Source organism: Anneissia japonica, unplaced genomic scaffold (assembly GCF_011630105.1).
Source record: "Anneissia japonica isolate Jap-2015-1 unplaced genomic scaffold, ASM1163010v1 scaffold483_len1788099_cov177, whole genome shotgun sequence".
Taxonomy (NCBI): domain Eukaryota; kingdom Metazoa; phylum Echinodermata; class Crinoidea; order Comatulida; family Comatulidae; genus Anneissia; species Anneissia japonica.
Genome location: NW_022682587.1, coordinates 1473774 through 1500963, shown reverse-complemented (window position 1 = coordinate 1500963; position 27190 = coordinate 1473774). Strand labels below are relative to the sequence as shown.

The following is a 27190-nucleotide window of genomic DNA, read 5'->3' as shown; positions in this document are numbered from 1 at the left end:
CGATCTATCGATCTATCGATCTATCTATCTATCTATCTATCTATCTATCTGTCTGTCTGTCTATCTGTCTGTCTGTCTATCTGTCTATCTGTCTGTCTGTCTGTCTGTCTATCTATCTATCTATCTATCTATCTATCTATCTGTCTGTCTGTCTATCTATCTATCTATCTATCTATCTATCTATCTATCTGTCTATCTGTTTATCTGTCTACCTATCTACCTATCTACCTATCTACCTATCTATCTATCTACCTATCTATCTATCTACCTATCTATCTATCTATCTATCTATCTATCTATCTACCTATCTATCTATCTATATATCTATATATCTATCTATATATATATTTATCTATCTATCTATCTATCTATCTACATATTTATCTATCTATATATCTATCTATCTATCTATCTACCGTATATATATATATATATATATATATATATATATACATATATATATATATATATACAGGCCTCTCTGAGTACAGGCCTCTCTGATGAGAGAATTATCGTACATGTAGGACCATTGCGTAGAGAGTAACTTCTTCTCCCCTAAGGGTCACTTTGTATCTGAGCTACCAGGTATCATAGATTTATTGTGTTTAGAAAAAATGGGAGTAGTTAAACAATAAGTTTGTTATGCAAAATTATGTTATGTATAAACACATGCTATTCAGTAGTTTTTATTTATTCTTTTCTCTCATTAAATAACGAATGTGCTTGAAAATAATGCACGAAGGCCAACCGGTTAATTGATGAGACCTCTATATTGTTTTCATTATTTCGACATTTCGATTTGTCTCATCCATACTTAAAACGAATTTTCCATGGATGAAAACTATGACGTCATGCACTTTGTTGTAATTCGTTATGTCAGGGCATCCATTATACGTTGTTAAAAATAGTTATTAATTGGGATTTATCCACTTTGGCTGATCACATGGGTTATTTATATCATTAATATTATTTCCTCTATGTTTATGTCAAACACAAACTGTACACTTGACGGCTCTGGACTAGACAGTTTCACTCCCATTGCCTACTACGTAAAAACAGACTACTGAAATACCTGGTTCTCGGGATGTTTACCTACGTTAACGTATTGATGATGGTGATTGTTGCGATGTTGTTAATGATGATTTTCTAACAATCAATGTTGACGCTCTCCTTAAATATGATATTCAGATTATTTGATTATCCCATTTGCTTAAGGGAACTGGGTTTTGGCTTGTGTACTGCGATTTTCGTATTTATTCATCTGAACTAACCAACTAACATACGATAGAAAAGTTGATAATAGCGTACATAAGTTTATTGGCATTCCAGGAATAATAGACCTACATATTTAACATAACTTCTATCTTAAAATTAGTATTTGTAATATTTCAAGTTGCATACAGGTGTGGTAGTATAATTTCGGTCTTTAGACACTGAGGAAAACGTTCGAGCTTCGTTAAAATAGTTGGATACGTTAACGCTGGGGGTGTTGCACAGAGTTCTATTGTAACGTTCTAGCCTATATGCATATTTTTACCAATATTATAAATGTAGGGCCTATGGTCAGCAGCTACAATTCTTCATGATTGACGCTCGTGCATACTGAGTGACGTAATCATTAAAAATACATTGCCTTCGGGGAAATACTAGCACCGCAAGTATTTTGCATGCTAGAATGCTTCAAATTAATCTACCACACCCCCACCCCACCCTGTTCTTTTTAGACCCCCTCGCTCTCTTAAGGAAACCAAACAGACACTGAGAGAAGCTTACGAGCTTCGTTAAAATAGTTGTATACTTTAACGTTGGGGGCGTTGCACAGAGCCTATTGCAATGTTCTAGCCTATATGCATATTCTTAGCAATATTATAAATGTATGGTCAGCAGCTACAATTCATGATTGACGCTCGTTCATATTGAGTGACGTTATCATTAAAAATACAGGGCCATATGATTAACCAATCAGATATTGCCTTATAGCCCTACTAGAATTGATTCAGTATTAATACTGTAATTATAAAAATGCTTACTTTGTCGATGTCTGGCAGGATTAGCTAAAGATAATAATCTAAGAGATGTAAGACATCATTCATGTTAGTGAGTGTTGTTTTCATTTAATTGGCCTAGAATGGCGATGGAAGGACAATTGTAATTACAGAAAGTATGCATTGATTACATAATAGTAGGCCTAAATATGTGAATAATTCCAGAATCTTTTTGTTTACTAATAATAGATGACATGTATCCATGAACGCAGAGTGAGTATACAAGTATATAGCATTTTGATATTTAAACTGTATTAACTTCATGTGGGAGAATATACGCTGCAGAAATACAATACAAATTAAGGCAAAAATACAAGAAAAAAATACATTACATAGGCCTAAAAACTAGCAAACATACTGGAGCAAAGCAGAATTATTCCAAATTTACAACATCAACATTCTATAACCGAACATACCCAAAATACAAGTAGGCATACAATAAAAACGAAGGCAAATATCGGGGAAAAAATGTATTACATACAAACAAACATGACAGAGCAGAAAGGCATTAAAATAAAAAATAAAATTACGATAAAAGTTATGCACTCAGCCACCTGACAGAAACAGATATCATGGTCAGGCTTGGCTCGTACCCAGGGGGCGTGCATGAACTAACTGATCATCTTTTCCAAAAGAACACCACTCAGATAAATAGCACTATTTTGCACGAGTTCCCTGAATATCCTGTCTCTTATACACATCTAGATGTGTATAAGAGACAGCCCCCACCCCCCCCACCTTGTCGGGGAAGTTAGGATTGATTAGACAGGGGATACAAACAATAATATTACACGACGCTTATTAAATATTGTCCTGAAATTGATAGAATTATATAAATTAATAGTTTGGGTGCAGATGAGAAAAAACACCATTCTTAGATCAAGATTCCTTGTAAGAGGGTCTAGAGGGACACTTCCCCTCTGAAAACCTCCCCCGGATCGGGCCTACGGCCCTCGGATGGCGCAACGCGCCAAAGTACAACTCTTACCTTGTCTGCCGAGTTCGCCCACCGTCGGGGAAATACTAGCACCGCAAGTGTTTTGCATGCTAGAATGCTTCAAATCTACCACACCCCCACCCCACCCTTTTCTTTTTAGACCCCTCGCTCTCGTAAGGAAACCAAACTAAGGGATCCTGGTCACTGGCCTCTCAGGAAATACACTTAGTTTTAAAGCATTTCGAGTTAATAGCTTAGCTAGCTTTTTCAATCTTGGAAATTATAAATGATTGATATCATATCAGTGAACTAATTAGTCGTTATTAAAATCCAGCTAAGACGAACTATATTATATTTCAAACATTTCTGTACGCAATACCAACACTATCCGTCAAGAATCGTTCATTAGATTCAACGAAGGCTAGTAGTCAGCTGAAGTTATATCACTTTGTTCTTATTGGCTACAATTATTAGAACTGATGTGCAGTATTCGACCAATGAGAAGCTCGACAAGTCCTTATAAAAAAGCAATCTTATTTTCGCGTAGGGATAATAGTAATTACCTTTAGCTACGATTCTTTAGCACTATTTTGCACGAGTTCCCTGAATATCTTTGCAGTCAATGGTTCGTGGAACTGATCACACAGGCGGCGCGAAATAACAGACTAAAAGCAGATAACTGCCCGATTTCTTGAGCTCGGAGGTTCCCTCCGTAATTGAAAATCATTCGAAGAGTTTAGCTTAAGTGGGCTACAATTCGACACTTGCAGCTTCCTCGCGGGGTTTTATTGATGTTAGGATCGAACAGTATTGCTGGAATTTCACCGTTTTTAGACTTTTGAAATAATTCAATTTTTGAGTACGCGTTGCCCGGGGCCTCTAAAGAAGCGTTAGTAAACGCTCAATAATAAATGCTTTATAAACATACGTGATTTTTCGCTTTCAAGAACATTTCGTAATGGCAACGGATACGATGAGAGCGCTCAGAGAAAGAGTAGTTGGTGGTGGACAACAAGCTAAGGAATTTATAAATGTATCTATTGAAAGGTAAGGTACACTTTTTTTTTCTTAGTACAAAATGGTGTTAAATTATGACAGCTTAAATTGAAGAAAAAAAAGCCACATCTTACTTTAATAAGAACATCAGAAAAAAGACCTTGAACCATTCAGATAATCTTACAAAAAGTAAAGTACGCAACTTCAATAAACTAAAACTATAGGTATATTCCTCAAAATATAAATATACCGCCAGAGGCATTTTTACCCTCAAGGGCCTTTAGACTAAGCTTAGTATAGCCTACATTCCTATTCACGTATACGGACATAATTCAAAAACCATTATACCATGATATATGCATTGTACATGTGTATTATCCTAGGGATGTGTCTATGTTCACACGCTTACTGTTATTACCAGTCAACCGTGTTTATATACGATATTCATGGGGAAATTGTATACGATATTCACAGGAAAATTATACGCATATAGATTAAGTAGATGGAACCTAATTTTATGCGATCCGTAAGGTACTTCAGTAGGCGTAGGCATTATACAACTACTTTAAAATTCAATTAGGTATAATATATTATTTTCATCATGATAATATGTAACTGGGCGTAAAGATAGCGAGATTGGTGTGGGTTTTTTTTTTAATGTATGCGTTTTTAAGGCATGATTATTTGCATGTAAACAAACTGGGAGTTATACCTTTTACAGTAATGATAAAATTGAATAATCTTACCTGTCATTTTTTTTTAATGTGGTGACCACAAAACCTTCTGCAGCCATAAATGCTGTTCTTATGTCCTTCATATTCAATCGAGATTTACACTGGTGTAGACTTATCCATACTGATCTTCCTTAAATAATGTCTTTGGAGAATGTGCTTTCATTCTTACCCTTTTTTGAGTTTACACGTCCCTGCAATGTACTTTGGTTTTGGTAGATAGGTGGAACATATAAATGTGTTAGACAAAATGTGTTTTCTTTTATTTATTTATTTTTTTCAAATTGACATATCTTTGCAATATATCTTGGTAGACATGTGATAATCATTATTTCTCAAAATTTCTATGCAATGTACACATACTAGAAAATCTTCCAGGGCTTACCAACAAATTTCCGTTATTTAGTTTTTTCGTTCAAAACTTAAGTTTTATAGTAAACAACATGATGACAGATTTGATTGATACAAGCTTAATATTGTATTCATAAAATATTTAATTATCAACTAAGTTTATCAATGTTCATGTGAATGTTTAAAGGTGAACAGATGCAGCATTGTCTAGTGTAATTATTTTTTCAGTTTATGTTTTATGGGTATATTTCGTAGCGAAATGTCATCCACGTCATGTTCTGTTAAATATCAATAATACTATACAAGTAATAAGACTTAATTATGAGAAGTACATGATCAATTAAAATAATATATTATATATATATATATATATATTATATATATACACATATATGTATGTATGTATGCATGTATGTATGTATGTTTGTATATGCATGTATGTATGTATGTTTGTATATATATATATATATATATATGTATATAGGCCTATATATATATAAGATGTGTATAAGAGACAGATATATATATATATATATATATATATAACAATAAATAAACGCTTTCCTCGAATAAAGACCCCCCTCGTATAAACGCACCTCAAAACCCTTATCAACAATAATTATTCGAATAAATATGGTATTTTATAACATAAATATTCTTCTAGCCAATTAACTAATAATAGATATGTTCAATGATAGAGCAGTTAATGCAATGCGAAAATAATTAATTCGAGGGAATTGGGATGAAAATGTGTATATCGATTAGGCAATTCTAATGCTAGTTGTCTTCATGAAAAATGTTTTCATATAGTCAATGTTAATGCCGAGAGCCTATCCGCAGCTATAACGAAAGATAGTCCTATAGGCTTAAGTGTTACCCCTCGAAAAAAAAAATCCTTAAGTGCAAAGAATTACAATTGTTTATGTAATTTGTTAAACCAGAGGAAAGAATGGAATGAGAGAGAGGAAGAAGGGAAAGAGGACTTAAAACGTATGGAGAGACAACATACAAAAGTAGCCTACTATTAAAAAAAGAATGTTCTGTAAAAACAATGGGTGGCTATGAAATACACACAAATGTATTTCATTGTTCGGATGAACTAGAGCTAGCTTGGTCGAAGCTCTACCAGGTATAATGCTTCGACCAAGCCATACTGGTTTGTGTTGAGACCAACCCCCTACCGTAAGTGATGCTTGACATGCACATTCTGATCCGATTGAAATTGTTTTTATTGAATGAACTGACTGTATTTTCTTATTTAAAAAAATATCGCAAATTTACGGCCTGATATTAGAGTCATCTGTTCATTATTAAACGTAGAGACTGTAAACAAAGTTTATGCACATAAACTCCTCATTTCTAACGTAATACATGATCCCATAAAGAGGCCGTTGTAGAGCATCGATGTTCAAAATTGTCAGCATTGCTTGGACAGAGGAAATTCTAATTCATAGGTCAGCGGCGAATGAAAAAAAATCGATTCGTTACGGAAACCATGGTTTATGTATGCATGATTATAGATTTTAGGTGATATCTTCAAAACTTAAAGTCGTGTTAATCATTTTGCAATTTAGCGGACAAACGATTACGTAACGCAATTAAACAACCATGAGTTCCGCTAAGGTGGCTACTGATTCAATTTTTAATCTCGTTGTTTCTGTCGAGCATACGATAGATTATATTCAGAAATATTGAATCTAATAGCTAAAGTGAAATACATCTCCTTAGCTACTGTCGATTCACAAAATACAAACACGAATCAGTATGCAAAGTTAATAATATGCTCTAGATTTGCAGTTCGAAGAAATCTGCATTTCAAAGTGAACATAAATAAAACATTTTAACGATTGTAAGACGATGTGTTTATGTATCAATGCCACTCTCGTTAATATAGGCCTATAGGTCTATACTCGGCAAAATTGTCATGTATTATTCACTTGTCTACGCATTTTGCATTTTGTACAGCCTACTGCTCTTATAAACATTAAACAGACGGATAGATGATCGACTGGCTGAACGAATGCGTGTACTAAAAGGCATAATTGTAATCATCAACAGGTTATTATAATCATTATTACTATCACCATTGTCATCTCATAACCACAAGTTGCTTCTTAAAATATTTCTTAGGACCACCTATAGGTACTGTAAGATAAAAACTCAATTTTTATAACGTTGATCATAGGGATCACCATCGAGTTGATACCAGACAGAACATGTATTATATTAATATTATCAATATAAAACATCATCATAAGTAGCCTAATTCATTAAGAATTTTACGGGGAAAAAATAATATGGCTTTCTTTAAGAAAAAAATTAATAAATGTGAAACCACATTCTTGATAACCGACACACGTCATCATCAAAGAAAAACGTTAGATTTACTAATAGTATATAATTTAAACTGTTATTCAGTATTATTAAAAGATGTAAAGATCATAATATAACCTTTATTTATAGACATAATAAGACATAAGCTTAGTAAAGAATGCTCTATCAGTTTTTTTTTGTTTTTTTTTAATGAAGAATAAAATCTCCAGGAAACTTCATACGAATCATAACAAAATTTATATATAGGCCTATATAGAGTCTGTCTCTTATACACATCTAGATGTGTATAAGAGATAAGTACTGTATATGCATCATTTCAGCCCAATTATAGCAAGCTACACTTAATATTAAGGGAGGGGAGGAGGGCAGTTTACACCTCACTTACTATTATTCATAAAATAGTGATCAAACTTCGAACAGGTAAGTTCTCGTTTAATCATTCTATTTTATTTCATAGTTACGTTCGGTGCAAACTGAGACATTTAAAGCCATCTCTGGTGCCATGTTTGCTTTAGATACAATAAAGCATAACCAACACTTGAAGTAGTATCCTGTGTTTTATTTCAAGTGTACCATTAAACAACTAGGTAGTAAGAACATTCAACAGTTTTTTTTTTTTTTTTTTTTTTTTTTTAATGAATAGGTTTATCATAACATTTTCTAAAAGTTTTCTCATTGGACCATCCTGCAGTTTTAATTATGGCCTGAATTAGTACTCCAGATTCTTTTGCTGCCGACGTCGCAGCTGCTCTCGTCGAATGTGCCTTAAATATCATGGTGTCAATACCTGCAAACTTAAGAACATATTTTATCCACCGTTAAATTGTTTCTCTTGATACAGCCTGGAATGGCTTGCGATAGCTAACAAAAAGTTGGGTGGTATCACCCCTCACGCTCTTTAAGAAGTGTAACTACATATAATCTCTCCTCAGGGTTATTTGTCTTAAGTGTCAACATTATGTGTTAGGCCAGGAACAGTATTTCCTGGCCTGCTCTGCTTTAATAAGTTATTAACATAAAAAATGACTTGGTCCTATTTTTAAATCCATATTACTGATACACAAAAGATGAAGAGTTTGGCCTCTCTGTGTAGATATTATTGCTATTAGAATGCAGAGCTTTAATGTTAATTGTTTTAAGCTCAATCTCTCTATGGGATGCCAAGTCCTCAGATAGTCAAAGACTACCTGGACGTTCCAAGTATTACTATACCTACTCCGTGGTTGTTTCAAGTTGAAAACACCCCTTATGAAGCGACTTACAAGTGGGTGTGATCCTACTGTTTGTCCATTGTTAAGAATCAAGAAAGATGATAATGCACATCTTGCTGAATTAACTGTAGAAAAGCTTTGTGAGGTTTGATAAACCCTTGTTAAGAAACTCAAGATCAGTTTTATGTCTGACTGAATGGGTTTGTTGTCTGTAAATAACATCCACTTCCTGATATACTGCAAACAGCATACTGGTCTCTTGAAGATTTGATGAAGTCCTTAGTGGCCTGTGGGATGTCTCCTATTGCTCCCCTGATAATCTGCAAGCAAGTAAAGTAAGTTTGATATTAAGGGGGTTTAGCCTGCCTGTTACAGGCTGAGATAATAAATTTTCCCTCTGAGTGTTACAGGATTTCCCCATATCATTGACATTGGTTTTGGAAACCAATATTGGGTAGGCCAGTTTGGTACAACTAAAATACCAGTTGCATTATCCTGTGTTATTTTTTGCAAGCATTTTCCAATTAAGCAAAAGGGTGGAAAAGCATTGAAAGAGAATTTGGCCCAATCTAGTGTGAATGCATCACCTTCAATTGCTCCTGGGTCCGGTTTCCATGAAACAAATGATGGAAGCTGTTTATTGAGTCTAGGTGTAAAGAGATCAACTTCTGGGTTTCCAAATTTTGATATTATTTTGTTAAAATAATATTTACTTAGCATCCACTCGGTTTCTTCACGGAATACTCGAGATTTTCTGTCTGCTATTGTATTTAATTCTCCTGGCAAATGTGCTGAGGAGATCCATATTTTTACGATTAACACACCACTGCCAAATTGTCTTTGCTAAATTGTTAAAAGTGTCTGATTTAGAACCACCCATATGTTGAATGTAAGCAACTTCAGTGGTATTGTCTAGTTGAAGTAAAACATGCATGTTATGGTGTTCTCGACAAAAGGCCTTAAGTCCAAAAAAAGTCTGCCAGTAATTCTATGTAGTTTATATTTAATGAATCGCTTACATAAGCTGGTTGCAAGTCATGTTCTGACCATCTACCCCCTATGTGGGTGGCATCATTGGTTGCTCCCAACCTATCCCTGATGCATCAGATGTAATTCTTAAATTTGGAATACCATGACTGATCATCTTGGATGCATTTTGAATGTGGTGAATCCACCAAAGGGCATCTGTCCTTCCCCCTTCCGACAATTGCATTGCCCTATCAAAATGCCCATGGTTTTGCCTCAGTGCCATAATCTTGTCTTTCTCTAATGCCCTGTAATGCAGTTGGCCATATTCGACAGCAGGGAAAGATGCTTTAATCTTCCCTAAAAATTTTGCTACTTGGCGAATGGTCAGTGTCTTGTACACAAGTCTTTACTATCATGAAGTATTTCCTCCTTTTTTGATAGTGGAAAAGAGATTTGCATAGTGAAAGAATTTATTTCAAATCCTAGAAATGTTATGACCTGAGTCGGTCCAAAACAGATTTTTGATAGTTTATCAGGAAACCCTATGATGACAAAATTTGACATGTTTCATTAACTGATGCCTTAGCTTTGTCCTTGTCTGGGTTAATGCATACAATATCATCTATAAAAATTAAGACTATGTGCCCTCTACTTCGTAAGTACGCTAGAGGGGGTTTTAAGATTTTTGTGAACAATCTTGGACCCGAGCTAAGGCCATTTGGGTAGCACGGCAAAGGTGTACAAACTACCCCTCCAGACAAATTTCAAGTATTTATGGTCTGAATCCGCTATGGGGACTGTATAGTAAGCATCTTTGAGGTCATATATACCCTCGGTGTTATTAACGTCAGGACATTTGCAAATGTTTCCATTTTAAAATGTTTGTAGCAACAAAATCATTTAGCCGTGAAAGGTCGAGGATAGTTCTGAATTCACCATCTTTCTTTGGTCTAGCAAATATGTTAGACACAAACTGAACTTGTTCAAAGTGGGATGGCTTAACAACTTGCTTTTTAAAGAGTTTTTCAAGTTGACCATAATTGCTGTCATCTCCGGTTTTGTAAGCCGGTAGGGATAGGGTATTTTTCCCCTCATGAACATTGGAATTTGCTTAGCAAATTCTATTTTGTAGCCATTTATGGCATTTAAAATGTATGGGTCTGACGTATATTTTCTCCATGTGGGTAGAAATGACCTCAGTCTTCCCCCAACTGTGTCTGTGCCTTGGGGAACTATCTGAGAAATACATTTAAAGGTGGTAGACTCACCTACCTTTTCTGGTGCTTGTTCTGATTTTGAACCCAATTCTTTTGATGGTATGCTTTCTGCTGGTGTACTGCGGTCGACGATGCAGCTGGTCGTCGACCTCTTGGGGCTAAAAAATGTTTCCCCCTGTTTTGAAAAGCTGGATTTGGGTATGGACTGTATCTTGTCGAGTGTTTATACTGCTGGGAGCTATTTGCTGCAAACAAGCCCAATATAGCCTTTCGCTCATCATCGAGTAATTTCACAGTCTTACCAAGGTCACCAAACAGATATTCGTTTGGTTTGTGCGTAGCTTTACACAAATGTGCATATCGTCTGTTTATTTCTAGTTTCAGTAGATCCTTTCTTAAAACAAGAATTTCATAATTAGCATTTGCTAACAACGCCATAGTCTCCTGTGTTACAGGGTCTTCGGTTCGATGGCCCAGAGCTCTGGTCATCGCTACAATTCCTTTGATTAAAGGCTTTTGGACCCTTCGAATCTTCAAGTCCATAGACCTAGCTTTAGGCGATACGCCATCCCAGATTGTTGGGTTTACTTTTGGGACAATCAATGCTTTAGCATTTTCTGGGCAACAATATGTTTTTCACGGTTCTGTCATGACTGTCTCATTGTAACAAGTAAGTAACACTAGCTGCCATACCATCACTGATAGGTGGCCCAGCTTCATCAGTGGCAGCAAATCGTGCTGCAAATTCTGGTGGTTTCACATCACCAATAATCATGGCAGAGGCATTCTGTTCCTCCTCATGCTCAGTCGCATAAATATTAACATTATCGTCAATATCGGACACGCTACCTAGGCCTAGGCCGAAGCTATGATGAACATCCGACAGTGTGTTGTCATTATCATCAGCATTAACACTGCTAGTGCTAGGTCTAGCTGGATTTGTAGAACTTACATTCTCAATTAGCTGCATAAGCAAGCTGTTTGTTTGCTTGACTGGCCTTTATTCTGTTGTCAGTGTCAGCGTTAGGCCTACGCTTTGAGGGCTGCCTCGCAGTGGGTTTCCCACCTTTTGCGAAGAGCTGGTCAACCTCAGGCTCCACCGATCGCGCCTGCTGGCTCGTCGGGCCTGGGTCTGTAGAAGTAGGCTGTTTCGAGATCGAAATTCCGTCCTTAGTAGGGGTTGCCCCTTGAGATTTACTCATTCTCGGACTTCTCGAAAAACAAATATACAATAGTAGTTACTATTATTGTATAGGCCTATCAGGGCTTCGCCTTGACAAGAAACAAACTTATTTTTATCTGTCAAGGGTAACTCTGAGCGGTTACCGCTCAAACGTGGTCGTTGCATATGCCGGGAACTACGCATGCGCGTCGTCGGGATCTCAGTTTGCACCGAAAGTAACTATGAAATAAAATAGTAGATATAATCTCTAAAATGTATTATAAATAAAATAATTAAAACATAATAATAATAATAATACAAAAATGTTAAGTATATTATTTATTACTATCATCATCATCATTATCATAGGCTCAATTTTTATTATTATTTTCATTAACATAATGTTTTTTTATTTATTTATTGAGGTGTAGAAAACAGCAAACACAAATAGCTAGCACAAAGCTAAATTCCTGCATCACAATACATACAAAACTTATACAAGAATCGTCATACAGAAAAAAAATGGGGAAAAAAAAGACAAATACCTTACTGAAATAAAAAACAATAATTAAAAGTAAATTAAAAATAAATTATTATTATTATTATTATTATTATTAGAATATTTAAATACTGAATATACTGACGGCAATACTTTAAGTAGTAATATAGTAAAAGTAAATAAACAATAATTATAACCATACATTATACTAGACATGGAGATTACCGTACCAAATAGAGTGAAATTACTGAATATATTGCTGTTTGACTAATAACAATTATGATTATGATTGTTAATGATTTCCATTAAACATGCACCCAATATCATGATTGACATTTCTTATATGCAGCCTGTAGCCTGCATATGGTTTTAGAATGGATAGAGTATCGTGATGTAGCTTATGCAATATTTCATAATCGCACAACGTAATGTTTATGAATTATTCATATAATTGGGAAAATATGTGGTTATTTATAAATAATTAACTTTTATATACAGCTCCCTGTGCACATCATGGGAATCAAATATTTTATTCAATACGCTCCCCATGTTTACGACTTAACGAAGGTTCAGATATACTTGAAATGTATATTTTAGCATCGAAACCTTCCACTCGTTTAAGGAGAATTATGATAATTAGTTGGGGGCGCACTTTAATACTATTTTTAAGGACCGGCAAATTCGAGATGTAGCCTGCAAAATATGTTAAAATATTATTAATAAAGCATCTGTTGTAACAGCTGCCATAATTTATAGGGTGGGTGAGGAAGGTGGGTGGCGATCATTGGTTAATTCTACTTTCAAATATGCAATTTTCAATGCCAATAATCAAGTTTTGGTAAAATAATGTTATCAATTTATTTTAGTACCTTCTTCTATATTGAGTTCAATCCACTGGGCCTTTACTCTTTAAGTTTAGTTTCTTTTTTACGCTAATATTCACATATTTATAAAGGGTTGTGATTATTGTAGATTCGGCTACTGATGATATAATACAAATATTATTGTAATTTAAATTATCGTTATTATTATTATTATTATTATTATTATTATTATTATTATTATTATTATTATTATTATGGCGATGCTATACTCACATGATAATTAGTTATAGTCTTAATAATCATATTAATGATATTTCTTTTAATTAATGATAGGCCTAACTTAGATATTGATTATGGAAAAGATAACCATGCAGTAAAGATAAGAAAAACTAAACATAAAACCCATATATTGATTTATGTTTTACTGATATTCGATTTTCCAGTTCAATAACATTTAGCTAAATAAAATTCATCCAGGCATTAATTCAGTTAACGACTTAAATTCAAAAGAAAGGATTATGAATTCAGAAATTCACAAACCAGTTCTCTGGAGAGTAGAATGAGATGAAAATTATCCAATTGCATGTAAGTCGGCAGTCAACTCTACTCGGTAACAAATTCCTAAAGGCATAACACAAATGTAAGCATATCGGCTTAGTTCAATGGTGTACCTAGTTAACCAACAATAACGTCAACTTTCTGATCAGATGTTGACCGATTTTACCCTGTTAATGGATTTAATACTAGACAGTTCTATGTCAGTGGCGTTAACCAACAATATCGTAAATTTTGCTGTTCGGGGTTGACCGATTTTACCTTGTTAATTAATTTACTCTGTTAGATTTTGGTGGCGTACCCAGTTTACCAACAATCGTCAGTTGACTGATCCGATGTTGACCGATTTTACCTTGTTAATGAACTTACTGGACTTTTGGATAGGCAAAAGTGATTAAAACTGTAAAGATTACGGAATTTGAGAGGAAAGTATATTGAAGCGTAACTCCCTGCAAGTTTACGGGAGAAAATATATTTTTTTTATATTAGAAGGTCTAAACATTATCTTAAATTTCAATTAATTATAACATATAATAGAGACGCTGCTAACAAGTAGACCCACAAAACTGGCTAGTCACTTAAAGCGAAACTAGTTTCTCTAATGAAAATAATAAACTAAAGGATGCCCATTGCAAGCAAACATATAAGGCAATATATCATAAAGAAGGGTAGTCTAGCCTTTGCGATTACGGTCTCTTCGAAAAACTGAATATCCTTCTATTTTAATTCTGTTGTCAGATACCGAATCATCAATTCATGTTTCGTTAACAGAGATAAACTGCTGTCTCTTATACACATCTAGATGTGTATAAGAGACAGCAATCTCACATTAGAATGTTAAATTCTCACACACCAAGGTATAAATTTTCTTTCAGTTTTTTTCTTTTCATTGTTTGATACACATAAAATTGCAGTAAGCAAAATATCTGGCCAGAAAACGAGTGTTCAATGAGTAAGTCGCGTCATAAACTCTAAGATAGCGTTCTGTTATTATCAAATTACACGCTAAATTGCATTCCTTTTAATCGTTATCAGCAAACAGTCAAAGGCCTTTGCGGTAAGTAACTAATTTGCACTTAACCGGATTTAGAAACGAGCTGTTTGTTTGGCGTAGTGATCCGGGATGAGGATAATGAGAAAAAATTTTAATGCAGGGTGGTCTAAAATTTAGGATTGCGAATATACTTTTTGTCCATAAATATGCAAGTGCTTTGAGGATTTTCTCATGTTTGCTTCCATATTAAACTTAGACTAGGCCTACATTTACTTCTAAAGTGTTTGCAATTTATTTACGTAATTTTCAAAACCGTGTCACTTAACAAATTTTGGTTGTTTTCACTACTGTTTGACTTATAATACATATTCATTAAAGTTGTCTTGGTTTGCACGAAACCATCCTATTATTTTCCCCATTAAACATACACACTGTGAACTTTATTAGTTTTGATTTTGTTCCGCCCCGTTGCCACCCTGGCCCGTTGCCACCCGGCCTTTTGCCACCCGGCCCGTTGGCACCCGGCCCGTTGCCACCCGGCCTGTTGCCACCCGGCCTTTTGCCACCCGACATGTTGCTACGCGTAGCCTTATTTCAACTGGTGATTGTTGACCGAAACAAAAATAAAAGTTAATGTTTGTTTCTCAACATTCAACCCACAGGAGTCTAAAGTTCTGTCCAAATTATCGAATTTTATGACAAAATAAAAAACACTTTTGTATGCTCATAAATAATTTTGTGTGCCTATATATGGTAATGATGCATAGTCGTCATGATCATTTTTAGGCATGTCACATGTTTTTGTTAAATAAAATTTTAAGGTCTTGAAAGGACGTAACTCACATGGAAATATTCGCGTGATTAGCATGCGTTATTTAACGAGACTGCTTAACAACCTTGGTCATTTCAAGGCTCTTTTTGATTGATGTATTACGTAGTCTATCTTACTCAAAAGAGATAATAATATTCAATAACGTTATTCATATTCATAAAACAATTTTATTATTTGGTTAACGTGGCAGATGAGCCGTTAATTTAACCATAAGTTTCACAAGCGATATATGAACACGTTTTTGCAATCTGTGTGTACGTTTCATTGATGAAGCACAAGCTCAAGTCAGGCTTAAGTTAAATGTCACAAAAAATGAGACTATTCACTCCTCTCAATTACTACTAGATTAGAAACAAGAAATTAGATAAGAAACATAATACATTTTTTTTTCTATTATTGACCAATAAAATCAAATAAAGGTAATGTTGCATCACGACTCATGCTTTGAAGCCTGTTTATCACCATATAAGGGCCTAATCGCTTTAAAAATTGATCAGTAAATTGAACTAATACTACAGTATATACTATTATTAATAGTATAACAATGGCATTATCATCTTCACTACCATCATTTTATTTTACATGGAATTTAACAAAATACCATATTAAATTGGAAAGTTTTTCTTGCAAGATTAGTGTTATCTTTCCAGCGGGGACGGCTACCCCTTCGGTAAAACTGTGTAATATATTGAATGAACATTACCAATATCTTCACAGGCACACAGACCACATCTTGTTCACTACCACATTTAATTTAGGTGCTTAAAGGTTTAAAGTCACTAACACATATTTTCGTTATTTACTACCAGGTAAGCCAATGAGCAACCCTCGATGGATTCAATACCGTACTTAAGCAATACAGTCCACCCGATTCAAAACAAATGCACCGATAAGCATTAGTTTTGATGACAAAAAAATAACTCAGGGTAGATATAATTTAGTGGAAAATCCAGTCTACAGTGTCGTCCTCAAATGATAAATATTGCACTTAGAAGAGCAATTGCAAAATATGGTGATTTAGCTCAGCACGCAGACTGTTTAAGTACGCAGCAACCCACGATTTGCTTAATTTAATTAATTAAATTTTATTAAACTTTATCTCTGTAGGTTTTCTTTTTTATATATTTTAACAGACAAATTCTCTTTCCCAGTCATGTTAAATGTCCCATTAAATATGTCGAAGGCAAACAACATGTCGGGAATGTTAAAAATGCTAGGCTTACTACCATTTTGAAATTTATACTTTTTGTTGAATCCATCTGCAATCACAAAGGGAGGCTCTGTATGTTTTTACATTATTTGTACCTTGCCAAAACGTACTTTTTATATATTCAAATATAACTAAAACTTTTATCGGCGCTCATCGTCATCATTATGTGTACCGCCGACGGCGACGCCTACGACATCAGCTAGGAGCCAGAAACTCTATTTAACTTTTGCCTCTCATTTGTAATTAATCTACATCTGCGGTTTCAAACTGAACTTGACGTACCTTAATCATTATATAGTGCATATTGGCTTCACTGGATAGTGGAAGTAAATCGGTCCTGCTTCATTAACTCGATCCAATTACCAATGCAAGTTGGGGATAACTGTGCGTCTCGGGAGACGTCATTTCTAAGGTAAACAGAGAATCCGCCGAAATGATACTTATACATTCTAGAAGGAACTATGAACACTTAACCCTATACCGAAAATATAGCGAAATATGTGTTTGATGTGCACAAGCTGTACGTCTAAGCAAGTATCTGCAGAGATGTAGTGTTAATATTGCAGCAAAAACCTATATAATGCTCAATATCTTGGTTATGGTTATCTATAACATGGCACCCTGTCTCTTATACACATCTAGATGTGTATAAGTGTGTGTGTGTGTGTGTGGGTGTGTGTGTGCGTGTATGTGTATTGTAATGATATTGACAAAGTCTGTTTCTTCACTCAATATTATGTAGATCTTTGTTTTACAATCGGTCTTGCAGGCATTCAACGGCTGTTTAATAATTCATTTCATTCCATCTTACGTTTCATTATTTTGTCATTATTTATTTATCATATCATCGCTTCGCCCTCTCTAGACGATGTGTAATATATTTTATATCAATTTAAATACGTTAGAATATATCAATCCTTGTCGATTGATTTTATACAGTTTCTCACTCGTAGCTTTTTATTTACAATACCTGACGTCATCATCGTTGTACAATACCAGTGAGATACGACATTTCCAATTCGGCCTTCTTTTAAATATAGAAACTTATGAAATCTTATCCTCCGGGTATTATTTCTCGCTAAATCGCTGTCCTTGCTTTAGATGCAAACGGAAACAAGCCGGGTTAGATTGAAATTTGAAGAAGTTGCCGATTTTATGATCATCTCCCTTTTGACTTAAACTATCATTTGACAATCTCTATTTTTTTAATCACTAAATGCAAATACTATGCTTATGTCGTCCGAATAAGTCGATTTGCACTCCTCCGGGATGTTTGTCTATAGCAATTTATTACTTCTCTCATGTCAAGCGCGAACAAGTCCTCATCAAAGCATGTGCTTACTGTAAGTAAGAAATAACTGCAGTCCAAACATCGATAAATGGTCAGGCCGAAAATGGAATATTACTTTATAATTTATTAAAATATTCAGACAAAATATTGGACGAAGTTCAAAATAAGTTCAGTATTTGTAAATTAATTTAGACGAGAATATGGCATGATTTGGTTATTGTATAAATCGGTATTTTATTATACTAATTACCATCTATTCTATATTGCTGCAATGACGGAATGATAGAACATCACTGAATAATTTATATGTTTTAATTCAAATGTGTATAAAGAGAAATATATGAACGTTGTTATTCCGTAATCTACAAGATAAGACCACTATTTTCGAATTACTTAATTTGGAGTGAGGCAGATATTTCAATACATCTGTAATACCTCCTAAGATCTTATTTAAGTTATATTTGGTTTTGTATGGGCAAATGTCTTCTAAACGATTTGACAGGGAAATAATGTATATAGACCTAAGCGTTGGAGAGATTATAAACACTTCATACGTTTGGGGCAAAAGTATGAAGTATAAAAAATTCATACTTCTACCCCAAAACATGATTTTTAGCTAAAACCTCGATAAACATTGGGTTTCATGAGCAAAAAGTTATATTAGTGTTTTGAAAAATTTGATATCAACGTTATTTCAACAGACCAAAGCATTAGAGATATGGTAATTTCATAATTGTTCAAAAATAAACATAAAAATAAAAGGTCGCACAGGTCAAATCAGATTTCCAGTAACTTGGATTTTGTAACCCCACATCATGTACTAAAAATAACCATATCGAAGGGCAAACTTGTATCCGCTACTGTAATATCACTTCACCGTGGGCTTCGGACTAGTACACGTTGGTGACAGACAAAAGTAGGTAAGATGTCTTGCCCAATAACACAAGCAGAATTTACAGCAAAGGTTCGAAACACTGGCCCTAGGGTTAAGAGACCAAAACGCAACAGGTGCGACAACCGCACCCTGCACACTTGCCAAACATAAATAAACACATATATTGTACCTTAAACAATCAGAGTAGGCCTGATACACACTAAAGTAAAAATATAGGAGAAACCTTCGGCTATATATTAATAAAGTGCCATTCTTAATCTGTACATAGGTGTGCATTGGTAACATAGAAAGGCTAACAAAAGCAGCATACAGAAACACCTTGCTGACGTTCAAAACAGAGGGTGGGTGATTGCTACCAAACTCCATCTTAAGACAAGCTAATTCTTAAACACGTTATATCTTTATTGCGGATTTTTTGGGCTCAGTACGGACTCTAAACATATGCATTTTCTTTTAGTTTTAAGGCGTATGCGGATTTTATAAGTCCGCAATGACGATATAACGTGTTCTTACCAAATTATTATTTTAATGTTTTTGAATAATTTGATACTTACATTTTGTGATACTTTACTTTGTAAGTGAAATTTCTTACTATATATGTGTTCTTCGTGCACATTCTGTACTTCGAGTCTTTCTATTTGTACAGGTTCAATTAAGTTATCTTTAGGGATGATTTTCTCAAAACCTGGTTCTCTACTTATCCTAGAAAAGCCATTCAAAGACCATATTAAATCATAATTAAATCTATCCAAATATGCTATAAACACAATTTTTGGTTTTTCAAATATAAGAATTATTTTGTGGTGAGCCCTCACAAATTAAGTGTTGCACTGAGTATTTAAAAGGTAGTAGTTTTTCCTAAACTCTGGTTTTCTGTGTTATATCTTATAATCTACTAAAGAATGAATTTTATAATACTAAAAAAAATCACTTGAATTAGAATGCTTATTTGTAGCAGGTTGAAAAAAATCCAAGTAAAATTTAAAACGATAAACAGAATAAGGTAATGATGTACAACTAAGACCAATACTAAGCAAATCAAGAGAATAATGAATATTTCCCGTGACATGATTAAGAGTAAATGGATTCTAGGAGACTTTCTAGTGTACAATTTCCATCAACCAACCATTAATCATATACATTCCATTAAGGATCCGTAAGTATATAGGAGACTGTTCATGCCAAATAATTAAACATTAATTTGATGATGACAACCAAGAAAATTGTTTGTGGGTATTTGTGCTTTGCTTTTTCCGTGTGTTCAAGATGTTACATTTTGATTGTTTTCATGAGGATTGGAAGGAACGACTTTTGTAACCAGAGAATATTACCCAGGGTTCCAAATGAATATATTCCGTCGACCTCTCTATTGTGAAATTAAATTGCATAGATCCATGTTCAGATCCACCGTCATTTCTATATTTTATTACTAAGTGAATAATGTCTTTGCTCATAAATGTGCGATATTTCAACGCGGTTGATAAACTAGTCGCATTCCTAAATTAGTCGTGCCATCCCAAAACCAGCTTACTGTCGCTATATGTTAAAATGAGTGATTAGCCAGGAATGCGACAGTATTGTATACTTTAGTACAGAAAAGCCGCAATACTTTTACTCATATCTTTGGCAATAGTTAGTCGATTCCAGTGATTGACCCATCATTTCAAATTATTTAATGTGGAGAATATGAATAAATTGAAAAGACAATTTTCATTTTGGCCATTGATGCTGGTTTCTCGATGGCATGGCGAAAACGTTCACATACATATTGTTGTTACACCCGCATTTAGCCCTTTAAAAAGTAAAACTACCTTTTTATCGTAACGCAATGCTACGCTTTTGAAATGCTTTCTTCAATTTAGCTAAAATAATTTAAATAAAATATTTTGCAAACTTAACTGTATTATCGACAAAACAACACTTTATAATTAATTTATACCAATATATATATGTAATAATTTTACACATTTATATTCATTGACAGATGTGAGCCTGTGTTTTGGAATTCCATTGAAAATCTCTTTTAAAAGAAAGTACCTGAAAGATTGATTTTACTGTGACAACTTTCACGATGAAATGAAAAATAAATACATACTGCGTGTTTGATTTAACAATTGTGAAAGGAATGTCATTAAATCATTGCTCTTGTTAACGTTTATCCACCTTTTTGATAATATTAATAACAACACATTACTTATCATTCAACTATTTCAAAATAGGTCACTATATTAACGAGTTAAGGTGCCAGTATTCTTATGAATTTAAATTTATTCCGCGCGTGTTGCGTTGATATTTCATAAGCCATGGCTTACGGGATTTTAAGGTAGAATTAAATCTAAATAATATATTTTCATACGCGCTCCGAATTTTTTGTTTATTTGCTTGCTACAGTCAATAACAATCTCAATAAAGGAAAACGTTTCTTGTAAACCCTCAGTTGATAAATGCAATAGCGGAACAACAAATCTGACAGAAATTTTTACAATCGGAACTTCAAATTTCAGGTGTATTCTTCCTCGCTTGTTACTTTAAACACATACGCGACTATTAAATTTGGATAAGCTCCACAAAATAATAAGTTTATGTATGCTGGATTTTTAATCTTCCCTCTGAAGCGAAATTAACAGAATTGTGATTTTTTTATATTTTTCAGGTTCAAATTCATTTATTTACCGAATTTAACAAGAATAAGTAATTATTATAATAAATAATGAGAACATAGTAAAAAACGACAGGGGAAAAACAAAAAGAGCACAGCTCGATAATTATGGTTACTCTATTTGAGGGAAACTGTTACTTATTGGTAAAGTCAGAGAAAAAAAAAGAATTTGAAATGACTTGGCTGAAAGCACAGCCTTTGAAGAACCGGTGCATAAAGGCCATTTTCCACTTCGTGCGAATCAAAAATTGTCTTCTATACGCATGCGTTTAATTTTCATCACGAGATTCTCAAATGTGCATGAGTATGGGTAAACATTTTCTGATTCGCGCGAATAAATTCGCCTAGTGGAAAACGGCCTTAACAAAGATACACTCACGCTAACCATAGAGAAAATATTCTATTTTCTCTATGCGCTAACACTGAAGTGTTCATGCCAGGCGCGTGACGATGACACCTGACTTAACTCACGCCTGGCGTGAGTCAGGTGTGAATGTAACCACGGTCGATTTCAGTGTGTATCACTTGAAAATATAGGTAACCAACCAGTGCATGCTAAATCTCTCCAGCCGCGACCAAGAGCACAAGTGCAGGTCTAATACATCCAAGTACGTTTAACATCTGATACAATGCAGCAGTGGTGCCAGTGTTGCTTGTTGATTGGTCGAAGCCGAGTTTGTTTAGTTAAAGGAACCCATTTTATTTACCGACATTCTAAAACTCTCTATCACACTAGGACAGTTTTCCGTGACTATCAAGTTTCAGGAGAAAAATATTGTTTTAATATGCGCGTCATAAGAAAATAGGTTGATCCATCAATTGGACTTACTTGGTGACTGGGGAGAAAGGAGGAAGCATGTGAAACAATCAATTTTTACAGCCCCTGGTTACCTCTGATGAGAGATGAATTAAATTGGTTAATTAAAATTAAATGCGTAATTCTGATGAATTACTTGACATACCTAATCAACGTCGGTGCAAGAAAATGATAGAATAATTATAGGTACTATAAGATTTGTATATATTAATTATATTTATATTGATAGTCTCCTTTGGTCTAAAGGTATAGCGAGATACGACGAAATAAGTAAAATTTATTACACATTTCAATACAAATAACTAGCAGCAAACATAAAAAACTTATATTACTTATTATTTTATGTGACATGTGATAACGTCCTTACCATATAAATGCTATTATTTATTTATTGATGGGTATGCAATTGTAAAAGAATGAATAAATTATGTGTTAAATGTCTAAAGTCATAAACAAAATACACTAAATTAAGACCTATAGGCCTATATTTTATTGGAAACATTATTCGATTGTATTATTAAAATGCAGTAATACCCTCAATATTTCAACATATTTTGAACTAAAAATATTAATTGAAGGCTATTCTTTATTTATTCGGTTTCAATTCCAAAATTTAAACTGGATGTATTTTATTTCATTAGATGAAATGATTTCAACAGATTTGTATGAAGGTTTTATTAACATCCACTGGCTAAATAATATTAAGCCAGTGGATGTTAATAAAACCTTCATACAAATCTATTTTTATTAGCATCCATTGGCTAAATAATATTAAGAGTGAAAATAATAACAACATTAATAATTGGTAAAGTGGTTTTCATTAGCAATAAAAACAAAGACAACAAAAGGATTGCTAACGAATAGACAATCGGAGACCCATCCTTTATAAATAGAGGCCTATCAATTGGTTAAATAACATCAATAGCGAAAATAACATTAACTATAATAATAATCAGGCAAAGTAGTTTCAATAGCAATAAAAACAAAAACAACAAAAGAATGTACTAATGAATAGACAATTGATGATCCATCCATTAGAAATCGTTTCTCGTCTGTTATCCCACCATAAAATGTAATAATCTAAACATGGCTATATCTTTCATTCGAAATGTGATTAAATTTCTTGAGCCAGGCCATTTAATCCACTTCAAATTGTAATTATCGTCCCACTAACCTTTCCAAAGAGAACACCGATCACCGACCGCCAGCTAATCGCATTGTCCCCCGGGAAATTATCTAATTTATCAAATTTCGCTCGCGTATGTATTTTTGTATAGACTGTCCTGTGGGGGTGGGAGAAGTCATGAATGAAGAGTCGTTTGGAATAGGTGAATATGGTTTGATCTTTGACGCACTGTGGCTACTTAATGACTAACTCTGCTAACAACATGACGGATAGATAAATGGCCTATACAAACATGCTTATTTTAATGATCACAGTAACATCGTGTGATATGAATGAAACTTAAGACCGCATTATATTAGTATCTCATTAGTATCAGACTGGATTTTAGCTGTCACTGCCGTTCTCTGCGTCACGTGATGCATGTGTACATGAGAAATGAGAAACGCATGACTGACAGTGCAATTAAAATAACGATGTAGCATACTAACATGTTGCACAAAATGCTGAAAATATACTTTATTATAAGTCAATCGTGACGTTATGCCGAAGGGATAAGTATTATCATTAACCGTTACTATGTCGAATATTGCCAGTTGTTACCATTGTATATTGCCCTTGCATGATTTCCTCTTTCTTATGAAAAGGCAGCATTTACAATTAGCAGATAGTGTTAGACGAAAAGAAACGGAGGTAAAAGTCCCAAAACACCTTTATGCATGCCAGAATAGGCTACAGTATATACATATAATTATAAATCTAAAGTCCTTGATAATGGAATCAAACGGACGCAAATTGATGAAAAACATCTAAGCATATTATATTCAAAAACTTTTTTATTATAGAGAACTCATTTCAAAATGTCCAAAGTCTAAGTTAAACCTAATATAGGCATATTTTCTATATACTGCATTTGTTGTTTTTGCATTAATTGTTAAGATGCCAAGTTACATAGCGTGTTTGAGTGATAACAATAATTTGCTCATAAAATAAGTGTATTTTTCATATTGTTTGGTTTATTTCCGTTTTCATGCATTTCGAGGCCAAGGTATATGGTATAAACAATTTTATATATATTGATTACATTGCGCAGACCTATATTTGTCTCTAAAGGTAAATTATAGTTCATATCATTACATTATACAGCTTTTATGTGTTTATTATATTTTTTATATTATCATTTTTTTCTTTTCTTTTTTCCTCTTATTTTAGGCCTAATATTGCTAGATTTCTCTTTCAAACAAAATTCATAACCGGTAATGTTTTATTCTTTGTTTTGTTTTTATTCTAATTATTAAACTCTCCATCAATCGAATGAAATGCACTGGAAACGAACTGTCAGTCATTCATATATTTTCTTTTTTAACGCTATCTAAAATTATTCAAGTTTTTAAATTAGCATTTTAGCGCTTGTAATATTTTTATTGCCTGTAAACCATGTATATGAAAGATAAACATTGTGATACTGTACTGAGGTGTTATTATTCATCGTATTGTATATGGACTGTCGATTCGAATCTAAGAAAGTAATTATTCCTATGTCCTACTATCGCGGACATTTCCTCATTACCATAATCGATCATAGCCTACTGTCACTTCGGTCGAAGCATAATATCAGAGTATAGTTCCAAAAATAGCAAAGAAAGTCAACATTGCAAGATTTCGAAAATTCCTTTGCTTCGAGAATGCTTTGTAGTAGTTCGTATTTTAATAATAATAATATCGTTATGGTAGGCCTAATACATTGCAATTGGTTCCTGGTGTGCGCCAATTAGGGAAACTATGATATAAGACAAAAATATAAATTGCTTATTACAGGATGGAATGAGTAAAAATGTGTTACACGTAGGCCTATATTTTATAGATCAAAGATAACCTGGGAATACATTCTAAAGAGGTTTACATAGGCCTAGTCATACCCGACATCTACTGTAAACTGTATCCTGGCATTTAACTGTTCATATTTCCCTGTAGTAGAATGTAATCATTTTGTTAATAATATTTAATTTAAATAGTGGCCTATAATTCAAAAAATTAAACAAACGCAATCACAACAACTCTAATTCAGTATGGCAAAGTTAGGACAAGTCAGGTATATTACCTTACAAAACACAGTATTGCAATGGTTTTGCAATTCAGACAGAGCAACATATAACATTTAAGAATTTACTCAAATGTTTTAAATAACAACACGATATAATTAGATCACATAAACCTGCGTGCAACAGCACTACTGAGTACAATTACCAACCACAGCTAGTATGTACAGCATGGCCTCATGGGGCCCAGGCGATTGCATTGGTAGTACACATTTAATTCGGTAAATGGTTGGTGAAAATTCAGTAAACTTTGGACGGCCTATTTAAATAGGTACTATTCGAGCGACATAAAAATCAGTCAAGCTTTGATGCCTGAGAAAATTATTTTGTAAAGTTCTTGTGACCTATTGACTTTTGTAAATGTCATTCGATAATGCTTGGGCAACTATAGCGTTCGATAAAGTTCGGGTGACTCATTGTATTTTGTAAGGTTTAAGCAACCACCTGATTTAAGAAAGTTCACCGAATGATTGCATTCCGAAAAGTTACATTCAGACAATGTCATCATATTAAATACAAACGCATAAATCATTAAATATCTTTTTAAAAGTTGCGCTACAAACTAACATGATGATACTTGCTTATTTTCGTATTTATGTATACCTCCAAGGAAATTTACTAAATATGCCATTAATGCTTTATTTGACGTTTAACCACTTAGCCACTTATACTGAGTGTACGAACGCAAAATCTCGTCTTATTGGTTTAACCGGTAATTATCTCGCTCACTTATTCAATTAAAGTTTTCATTGATATGGAATTAACTAGACTTATTCAAATCCAATAATGATTAATTGAAAGTATTAATTCAAATCATGATGGACACTCACACAGAGGTCATTGGCGTCTCAAAGTTGGAAGTAGTATGGATCAAGGGTGGCGCCAGAATCTGCCCGAACCCGGGGGGGGGGGGACGAGGTCCCCGACAGGGGGACCGATGCCCCTACAAGGGGTCAGATTTCCCCGACGAAAGCAAAGTGGGCGTGGTCGAGCTTCGATTAAAATGTTTCGAAAGTGGTCCAGGGGGCGAAGGGGCCTTAGGGGTTTCAAAGGCTTGTTTAATCGATTTTAGAGTCTACTAATGTGTAGAAAATACATATAATTTTTTTACTCCCCGACGAATTGTTCTTTTTCTCCCCGACGGGGGCCCTGGCCCCCGCCCCTCCCGCTGGCGCCACCCCTGGTATGGATAAGAAAATAGGTAGCCTTCTTTATGATGTCACATAATGACATCGTGACTTAATAACCCGGATTTTCGGTTAATCACTTTTTAATTGTCTGAGTTTTCGCCTAAATAATATTTAGTCTAAATGAATATTTATAAGTCGTCCATTGTGTTGGTGTGTATGCAAGTAGAGTGTCCAACTTTTGATAGTTTGAGGATGTGGCCCAGTGGGATACCTTAGTTAATTTAGAATCAGAAAAAACAGACCAGAAAT

At 34.1% G+C, this 27190-nt stretch overlaps 2 protein-coding genes across 4 annotated transcripts in view; one reads left to right on the top strand and one right to left on the bottom strand.

Moving 5' to 3' along the window:
- Positions 1–3547: 3547 nt before the first annotated feature.
- The window catches only part of LOC117104170 (vesicular glutamate transporter 3-like), a 71959-nt gene continuing 48316 nt past the window's right edge, over positions 3548–27190 (top strand). The window contains exon 1 of one of the 2 annotated variants that reach the window (XM_033244904.1): positions 3548–4029. In XM_033244904.1, coding sequence (XP_033100795.1) covers positions 3941–4029 — 89 coding nt within the window. In that variant the 5' untranslated portion in view covers positions 3548–3940. Of the gene's footprint in view, positions 4030–8743; positions 8941–27190 lie in introns of those variants that run through there. The other variant, XM_033244973.1, reaches the window with a different exon arrangement.
- Positions 8792–11352, bottom strand: LOC117104332. 2 transcript variants are annotated; one of them, XM_033245189.1, is made up of 2 exons: positions 10847–11352; positions 8792–8925 (listed from the first exon to the last, which is right to left on the bottom strand). In XM_033245189.1, the coding sequence occupies exons 1-2, from the start codon at positions 11332–11334 to the stop codon at positions 8907–8909; spliced, it is 507 nt and encodes a 168-aa protein (XP_033101080.1). In that variant the 5' UTR covers positions 11335–11352; the 3' UTR covers positions 8792–8906. The 2 variants fall into 2 exon arrangements, 1 of the variants encoding a protein (XP_033101080.1); XR_004444740.1 differs by having other exon boundaries at positions 8798–8925; positions 10843–10962.

What these genes read in the sequence shown, in the direction of transcription:
- LOC117104332 (XM_033245189.1), bottom strand. Translation starts at nt 11,334, where the DNA reads ATGGACTTGAAGATTCGAAGGGTCCAAAAGCCTTTAATCAAAGGAATT.